General features: G+C 45.0%; 1 protein-coding gene across 1 annotated transcript in view; it reads left to right on the plus strand.

Annotated features, from left to right (window-relative positions):
• SLC37A3 (solute carrier family 37 member 3) overlaps positions 1-9,068 on the plus strand; it is a 76,883-nt gene extending 67,815 nt beyond the window's left edge. The window contains exons 12-13 of the mRNA XM_029597547.1: positions 7,637-7,684; positions 8,872-9,068. Of these exons, the coding sequence (XP_029453407.1) occupies positions 7,637-7,684; positions 8,872-9,068 (245 nt within the window). The remainder of the gene's footprint in view (positions 1-7,636; positions 7,685-8,871) is intronic.
• The last annotated feature ends 424 nt before the right edge of the window (positions 9,069-9,492 follow it).

Here is a 9,492-nt window from a genome sequence, read left to right on the forward strand (position 1 = left end):
TATGGAAACTAACATCGTGTAACTACAGCAAGGGTTATTTTTCCCTATATGCAACACCTTGCACTTGTCCACATTAAATTTCATCTGCCATTTGGATGCCCAATCTTCCAGTCTTGCAAGGTCCTCCTGTAATGTATCACAATCCGCTTGTGATTTAACTACTCTAAATAATTTTGTATCATCCGCAAATTTGATAACCTCACTCATCGTATTCCTTTCCAGATCATACTTTAAAATCGTCAGTTCAGTGTGCTGAGCAGTCAAAAAAGCAAACAGAATGTTAGGAATTATTAGGAAGGGAATGGTTAATAAAACGGAAAATGTCATAATGCCTCTATATCGCTCCATGGTGAGACCGCACCTTGAATACACCTTGAGTACAATTCTGGTCACTGAATCTCAAAAAAGATATAGTTGCAATGGAGAAGGTACAGAGAAGGGCGACCAAAATGATAAAGGGGATGGAACAGCTCCCCTATGAGGAAAGGCTGAAGAGGTTAGGGCTGTTCAGCTTGGAGAAGAGACGGCTGAGGGGGGGATATGATAGAGGTCTTTAAGATCATGAGAGGTCTTGAACGAGTAGTTGTGACTCGGTTATTTACACTTTCGAATAATAGAAGGACTAGGGGGCATTCCGTGAAGTTAGCAAGTACACATTTAAGACTAATCGGAGAAAATTCTTTTTCACTCAACGCACAATAAAGCTCTGGAATTTGTTGCCAGAGGATGTGGTTAGTGCGGTTAGTGTAGCTGGGTTCAAAAAAGGTTTGGATAAGTTCTTGGAGGAGAAGTCCATTGACTGCTAATAATCAAGTTTTCTTGGGGAATGGCCACTGCTATTAATTGCATCGGTAGCATGGGATCTTCTTAATGTTTGGTTAATTGCCAGGTTCTTGTGGCCTGGTTTGGCCTCTGTTGGAGACGGGATGCTGGGCTTGACGGACCCTTGGTCTGACCCAGCATGGCAATTTCTTAAATTCTTATGGAAGCAGAGAACAAAACTTTGAAGCACTGCTACATAACCGAGCATGCCACCTGCATTCCATCAGTATTTCTCGGTCTCCAGCAGGTGGTAGAGGTGCATACTTGCAGTTGTGACTGATCTGGAGCTGGAAATTTGGAGCTGCTCCTGGAGGTGCCAGGTTCTTTAGTGGGCCATCCCTCGAGTTGAGCCGGGTTGGATACCCCTGGCTGTAGCTACCTGCTGGTTCCGCGGGGAAGTATTCCTTTTTGTTGCTTTATTCTATTAGTAAAGTTTTTTTGTTTAAAAAAAATAGAAAAGAGTTTGTTTTTATGTTGCTTGCTGAGGAAAAGCCAGGAGAGTCGGCCTGCGGTACAGAGCCGGTCCACATTGGTGAGTATCGTGTGGGTGAGGGAGTGGGAGCAGTGACTCGCGGCATACTACAGGACGTTTCCCAACAGGGGCCCATTCACACCGGTGCGCTGCGGCTTGATTTCATACCGGGTGGTTGTTTCCTTTTTCACCCTGCCCGTTTCTTGCTTCCTCCGCTCCAATCGCGGTGGTACAGAGAGTTCCCCTGGCGGGGATCTCCCTTGTGGCCTGCCGCGATTTTCGAGCTTTCGGAGCTGTTTTGCACTCGTGTGGTTCCCGCAACTTCTGACCTTTCTTCGGGCTAGACGGTCTTCTACTTCCATGGCTTATGTTACAGTTTAGAAGGCCTTTGAGTCCTGGTGCGGTTAGCAGCGGGTGGATCCTCTGCTGGTTTCTGTTCCACAAATTTTGTCCTTTCTGCAACACTGTCTATCCAAAGGCCTGGCTTATAGTTCGCTCAGAGTCCAGGTTTTGGCTCTGGGTTGTCTCGGGCAAGGTGCAGAGCGTCTCATCCCAATGTCATTCGTTTCATTAAGGGAGATAAGCATTTGAAGCCTCCGGTTCGTGAGGTCTGTCTGGATTGGAATCTTAACTTGGTCTTGAGGATTCTCTGTGAGCCTCCCTTTGAGCTTTTAGGTCAAGCCTCTTTGAAGGATATGAGGCTAAAGACAGTGTTTCTGGTCGCAATCTACTCGGCCAGATGTATTTCGGAGCTTCAGACTCTTTCTTGCTGCGACTCTATCTTAAGTATTTCCACCGACAAGGTGCTTTTGAGTACAGAGCTTTCCTTTTTGCCAAAGGTGGTTTCTGTTTTCCATGTTAATCAAACAGTAGAGTTGCTGGGGTTTCCAGAATAGTCTAGGGATTCAGCAGTAGGTAGAGATTTTCATCTTTTGGATGTTCGACGTGTGATTTTGAGGTACTTGAAGGTTACCAATCTCTTCAATCAGGTCTCTTCAGAAGGTAACCAATCTCTTGTTTGGTGGAGCGAAGAAAGGGGAGAAGGCATCGAAAGCTACTTAAGAACATGCCATACTGGGTCAGACCAAGGGTCCATCAAGCCCAGCATCCTGTTTCCAACAGTGACCAATCCAGGCCATAAGAACCTGGCAAGTACCCAAAAACTAAGTCTATTCCATGTTACCGTTGCTAGTAACAGTGGTGGTTATTATCTAAGTCAACTTAATAGCAGGTAATGGACTTCTCCTCCAAGAACTTATCCAATCCTTTTTTAAACACAGCTATACTAACTGCACTAACAACATCTTCTGGCAACAAATTCTAGAGTTTAATTGTGCGTTGAGTGAAAAAGAACTTTCTCCGATTAGTTTTAAATGTGCCACAAGCTAACTTCATGGAGTGCCCCCTAGTCTTTCTATTATCCGAAAGAGTAAAAAACCGATTCACATCTACCCATTCTAGACCTCTAATGATTTTAAACACCTCTATCATATCCCCCCTCAGCCGTCTCTTCTCCAAGCTGAAAAGTCCTAACCTCTTTAGTCTTTCCTCATAGGGGAGCTGTTCCATTCCCTTTATCATTTTGGTCGCCCTTCTCTGTACCTTCTCCATCGCAATTATATCTTTTTTGAGATGCGGCAACCAAAATTGTACACAGTATTCAAGGTGCGGTCTCACCATGGAGCGATACAGAGGCATTATGATATTTTCCATTTTATTCACCATTCCCTTTCTAATAATTCCCAACATATTCTGTTTGCTTTTTTGACTACCGCAGCACACTGAAGCGATGATTTCAATGTGTTATCCACTATGACGCCTAGATCTCGTTCTTGGGTAGTAGCACCTAATATGGAACCTAACATTGTGTAACTATAGCATGGGTTATTTTTCCCTATATGCATCACCTTGCACTTGTCCACATTAAATTTCATCTGCCATTTTGATGCCCAATTTTCCAGCCTCACAAGGTCTTCCTGCAATTTATCACAATTTGCTTGTGATTTAACTACTCTGAACAATTTTGTATCATCTGCAAATATGATTACCTCACTTGTCGTATTTCTTTCCAGATCATTTATAAATATATTGAAAAGTAAGGGTCCCAATACAGATCCCTGAGGCATTCCACTGCCCACACCCTTCCACTGAGAAAATTGTCCATTTAATCCTACTCTCTGTTTCCTGTCTTTTAGCCAGTTTGTAATCCACGAAAGGACATCGCCACCTATCCCATGACTTTTTATTTTTCCTAGAAGCCTCTCATGAGGAACTTTGTCAAACGCCTTCTGAAAATCCAAATACACCACATCTACAGGTTCACCTTTATCCACATGTTTATTAACTCCTTCAAAAAAGTGAAGCAGATTTGTGAGGCAAGACTTGCCTTGGGTAAAGCCATGCTGACTTTGTTCCATTAAACCATGTCTTTCTATATGTTTGTTTAGAATACTTTCCACTATTTTTCCTGGCACTGAAGTCAGGCTAACCGGTCTGTAGTTTCCCGGATCGCCCCGGAGCCCTTTTTAAATATTGGGGTTACATTAGCTATCCTCCAGTCTTCAGGTACAATGGATGATTTTAATGACAGGTTACAAATTTTTACTAATAGGTCTGAAATTTCATTTTTTAGTTCCTTCAGAACTCTGGGGTGTATACCATCCGGTCCAGGTGATTTACTACTCTTAAATTTGTCAATCAGGTCTACCACATCTTCCAAGTTCACCGTGATTTGGTTCAGTCCATCTGAATCATTACCCATGAAAACCTTCTCCAGTACGGGAACCTCATGGCCTTATCTTCTCTAAGTGCCCCTTTAACCCCTCGATCATCTAACAGTCCAACTGACTCCCTCACAGGCTTTCTGCTTCGGATATATTTTAAAAAGTTTTTACTGTGAGTTTTTGCCTCTATGGCTAACTTCTTTTCAAATCTCTCTTAGCCTGTCTTATCAATGTCTTATATTTAACTTGCCAATGTTTATGCTTTATCCTATTTTCTTCTGTTGGATCCTTCTTCCAATTTTTGAATGAAGATCTTTTGGCTAAAATAGCTTCTTTCACCTCCCCTTTTAACCATGCCGGTAATCGTTTGGCCTTCTTTCCACCTTTCGTAATGTGTGGAATACATCTGGACTGTGCTTCTAGGATGGTATTATTTAACAATGACCCATGCCTCTTGCACACTTTTACTTTTGTAGCTGCTTCCTTTCAGGTTTTTTTTTAACTATTTTTCTCATTTTATCAAAGTTTCCCTTTTGAAAGTTTAGCACGAGAGCCGTGGATTTGCTTACTTGTCCCCCTTCCAGTCATTAAATCAAATTTGATCATATTATGATCACTATTGCCAAGCAGCCCCACCACCGTTACCTCTCTCACCAAATCCTGTTCTCCACTGAGAATTAGATCTAAAATTGCTCCCTCTCTCGTCGGTTCCTGAACCAATTGCTCCATAAAGCTATCATTATCCATTCAGGAACTTTATCTCTCTAGCGTGTCCGAAGATACATTTACCAGTCAATATTGGGGTAATTGACGTCTCCCATTATTACCGCACTACCAATTTGGTTAGCTTCCCTAATTTCTCTTAGCATTTCACTGTCCATCTCACCATCTTGACCAGGTGGACGGTAGTATACTCCTATCACTATAGTCTTCCCCAACACACAAGGGTTTTCTACCCATAAAGATTCAATTGTACATTTAGTCTCGTGCAGTATGTTTAACCTGTTGGACTCTATGCCATCCTGGACATAAAGCGCCACACCGCCTGCCGGGTGCTCCTCTCTGTCATTGCGATATAATTTGTAGCCCGGTATAGCACTGCCCCATTGGTTATCCTCTTTCCACCATGTCTCTGAGATGCCAATTAAGTCTATGTCATCATTCACTGCTATACATTCTAATTCTCCCATCTTACTTCTTAAACATCTGGCATTAGCATACAAACATTTCAAAGTTTGTTTTTTTGTTGTATTTTCATTCTGCTTTTTAATTGATAGGGATAAGTTAGAATTTTTTAGCTCAGGTGAGTTTTTAGTTACAGGCACTTGGACTACTTTTCTTATTATTGGAACCTCACTGTCGGGATGCCCTAATTCTAATGCATCATTAGTATCCTTTGAAGATACCTCTCTCCGAACCATGCGCTGCTGAGCGACTGTCAGCTTTCCCCTTTGCTCTAGTTTAAAAGCTGCTCTATCTCCTTTTTAAAGGTTTATTTATTTATTTATTTTGAGTTTTTCTATACCGGCATTCGCGATGAGAATCACATCATGCCGGCTTACAATTAACAAGAGGTGAAGGAAGATAACAAATAATAGGAAACTTTAACAGGTGCTCAAAAAGATTGCAGTTACAATAAATCAAGGGAATTACAAAACTTGGGCAGTGAAAAGGTGAAAGGAATATAACAGTGAGAATAAATTTACCAATTAATGGTGTGAACCAGGTTATGGAGTTTGCAGAGTTATTGAATTACCATGTTTGAGTGTACCGTTATTAATTACCCTCTTAGAATTCTAAGAGTCAGTTAGTGGTGAATTAAGGTTCAAATGGGTTAGCGCCAGCAAGTCTGGTTCCATCCTGGTTAAGGTGGAGCCCATCCCTTCGGAAGAGACTCCCCCTTCCCCAAAAGGTTCCCCAGTTCCTAACAAAACTGAATCCCTCTTCCTTGCACCATCGTCTCATCCACGCATTGAGACTCCGGAGCTCTGCCTGCCTCTGGTGACCTGCGCGTGGAACAGGGAGCATTTCAGAGAATGCTACCCTGGAGGTTCTGGATTTAAGCTTTCTACCTAAGAGTCTAAATTTGGCTTCCAGAACCTCCCTCCCACATTTTCCTATGTCGTTGGTGCCCACATGTTACCACGACAGCCGGCTCCTCCCCAGCACTGTCCGCCACCTTCGAACCAGGTAGGCAATGTTACCAAGCGATCCTCACGCCACCAGCCACCCAGCTGTCTACATTGGCCCGGTGGTTGAAGGAGGCTATTTCTGTGGTCCAGAGTGGCCTTAAAGTGCATTCTACTAGAGCGCAGGCAGCCTCTTGGGCTGAGTGCCAGTTGGTGTCTCCGCAGGAGATATATAGGGCCGCAGTGTGGTTCTCCCTGCATACTTTCACCAGGCATTGCCGTTTGGATGTTCGGGTGCTGGAGGATATAACTTTGGTGAAAGTGTATTGAGAGAGGGTCTTTCAGGTTCCCGCCCAGTGTAGGGTTGCTTTGGTACATCCCACTGGTCTGGACTGATCTGGGTACGTATAGGGAAAGGAAAATTGGTTCTTACCTGCTAATTTTCATTCCTGTAATACCACAGATCAGTCCAGAGACGCCGCCCCAGTGTTGTTGCCGAAAGACTGATTTTCCTGGTCCTTATATGTGCAGTATTGCATTGTCCTTACGGTTGCAACAGTTAAGTTGATTTAGTTAAGCAGTTGCCAAGACTTTGTGGGTCTTGGTGGTTTTTTTTGTATATCGCCAGTTCAGAGGATTCCAACCCCAGTTTTTTTACAGTTCGCCCGGGGAGAGGGGAATAGAATATAATCTTGGCTTGGGTACAAGTCAATACTGAGGGACTGCAGGTGGCACATTCGGATATGTAGCAGTGCCTCAAACTTGTATTCTCTGCCTCCATCTGTTGGTAGGGATGCCTAACCCACTGGTCTGGTCTGATCTGTGGTATTACAGGAACGAAAGTTAGGTAAGAACCAATTTTCCTTTTCCTCTTAGAGCCTCCTTTCATTGCCTGACATACCTGCAATAATTCCTGTCCCCTCACTTTAGCTGTGCTTAGAGTCTGTGCTTCTCTGAACGCCTCCTTCAGTTAAGTAAAGAGGATAATTCAGTCTTCGCAGAATAGTTTTACTGATGGAGCTTCTGGCATATCCACTTATTAGCTGCAGAAATGTTTACGATTAGCCCTTACCTGCCCTGTATTCGGTAATTTAGAGCATGGGTTGCAATACCTTATGCCGAGTCATGCAAGAGCTTTTTTCATAGTGAGCATCCCTAGCCTTTCTAATCAATACCCAGTTAAATGCTCCGCTAATAAATGTAGTTACCTCCGTCTCATTCAGATCTTTCTGGTAGAACGATGACCAGGGCAGGGGAGTGGAGTGGAAGGTGCAGGTTTCTCACCCTGAAGGAAGAGGGGCAGGATATCTGACCCTCAAGGGATGTGAGGGGGAGAGGGGCAAGATTTCTCACCCACAAGGGAAGGGAGGGGACAGGTTTTCTCACTTTGCAAAAGGTAGCAGGGCTTTAGCAGAGTGCCAATTCCATGATATAGAAACAAATGCGATCTCCATACTAAACAAATCTGGTCTTTTCTTTCCATTTCACAGGTTCTCCCAACAACAAAGCCATCAATGCAGTTATCATGACTGTAACAGGTACATATGGGTGCCAGATAGATGCTGAGTTTCGCACCACAAACTGTTTTCTATCATGGTCAGACTTTCTTACATGATCTGGACAATTAGTTTTGTCTGTGTGGAGGGAAGCTTGCACAGCAATTGTACCTGTCCTGTGGTGGGGTTGTGTGTGTGTGCAAGAAGGAAGCTTGTACTGCTGCTGCCTGTGCTGTACCTGTCCTGTGGTGTGGGACTGTATGTGTGTGTGTGTGTGTGTGTAGGAAGCTTGTACTGCTGCTGCCTGTGCTGTACCTGTCCTGTGGTGGGGCTGTGTGTGTGAAGGAAGCTTGTACTGCTGCTGCCTGTGCTGTACCTATTCTGTGGTAGGGGGGAGGGTGTGTGTGTGAAGGAAGCTTGTACTGCTGCTGCCTGTGCTGTACCTGTCCTGTGGTGTGGGACTGTGTGTGTGTGTGTGTGTGTGTGTGTGTGTGTGTGTGTGTGTGTGTGAAGGAAGCTTGTACTGCTGCTGCCTGTGCTGTACCTGTCCTGTGGTGTGGGACTGTGTGTGTGTGAAAAGGAAGCTTGTACTGCTGCTGCCTGTGCTGTACCTGTCCTGTGGTGTGGGACTGTGTGTGTGTGAAAAGGAAGCTTGTACTGCTGCTGCCTGTGCTGTACCTGTTCTGTGGTGTGGGACTGTGTGTGTGTAGGAAGCTTGTACTGCTGCTGCCTGTGCTGTACCTGTTCTGTGGTGTGGGACTGTGTGTATGTGTGAAGGAAGCTTGTACTGCTGCTGCCTGTGCTGTACCTGTCTTGTGGTGTGGGACTGTGTGTGTGTGTGAAGGAAGCTTGTACTGCTGCTGCCTGTGCTGTGCCTGCCCTGTGCTGTGGGGAAATGTGTGTGTTAAAAGGGAGCTTATACTGCTGCTGCCTGTGCAGTATCTGTTTTGTGTTGGGGCACTGTGTTTGTGTGTAAGAGGGAAGCTTGCACAGTTGCTACCTGTGCTGTGCCTGCCCTGTGGTGTGGGGCACTGTTTGTGTGTGAGAAAGAGGGAAGCTTGCACAGTTGCTGCCTGTGCTGTGCCTGCCCTGTAGTGTGGGGCACTGTGTTTGTGTGTGAGAAAGAGGGAAGCTTGTACTGCTGCTGCCCGTGCTGGGGCAGTTGGGATAGGCACATGCCTGCTCGTTTTGTGCTGTGATTTAGCTGTGGCTGTCTCGTTGTTTTATAGGATTTTTCATTGGTGGGCCCTCCAACATGATCAGCTCTGCAATTTCTGCAGACCTGGGACGGCAGGAGATGATTAGAGACAGCAGTGAGGCCCTGGCTACAGTCACTGGTATTGTGGATGCACAGGGGAGCATTGGAGCTGCTGTAGGCCAGGTACGAATCTTGCTGTGGATGCAGGGCTGCTTTTATCCTTGCTAGCTTCAGTGAGAGAGGCAGAGTAGGCAGCATTGCTTGGAGGGTCTGTAGTAGCATTATTCAATTCAAAAAAGTATATTTAGTGTCTGCCTCTCCTTCTTCCCACCCAGCTTTCCTCTTCTGTCCTCTCTTCTCTGTCCTTTGGTGCCATTCCTCCTTCCCCTCTGTTGCTTTTCTCCTTCTGGTCATCTTTCTTCAGCTGTCTGGAAGTTTTTGGTGAGTGGCCCAGAGCTGGAAGAAAGCTACAACTTGACTCTTTCCAAGCTATTGTTTAGTTATAAGGGTAAGATTGTTCCCCCAGGCCCAACACTATGCAGCTGATCTATAGGAGAACGTGCCGGCCTCGGCCAGAACTAAGACGTGCAGCACGTCATGTAATCTTCCTGGAGTAGGGATGTGAATGGGACTGTTCTGCAATCCCAGGACA

This window comes from Rhinatrema bivittatum, chromosome 4 (genome assembly GCF_901001135.1).
Source record: "Rhinatrema bivittatum chromosome 4, aRhiBiv1.1, whole genome shotgun sequence".
Lineage (NCBI taxonomy): Eukaryota > Metazoa > Chordata > Amphibia > Gymnophiona > Rhinatrematidae > Rhinatrema > Rhinatrema bivittatum.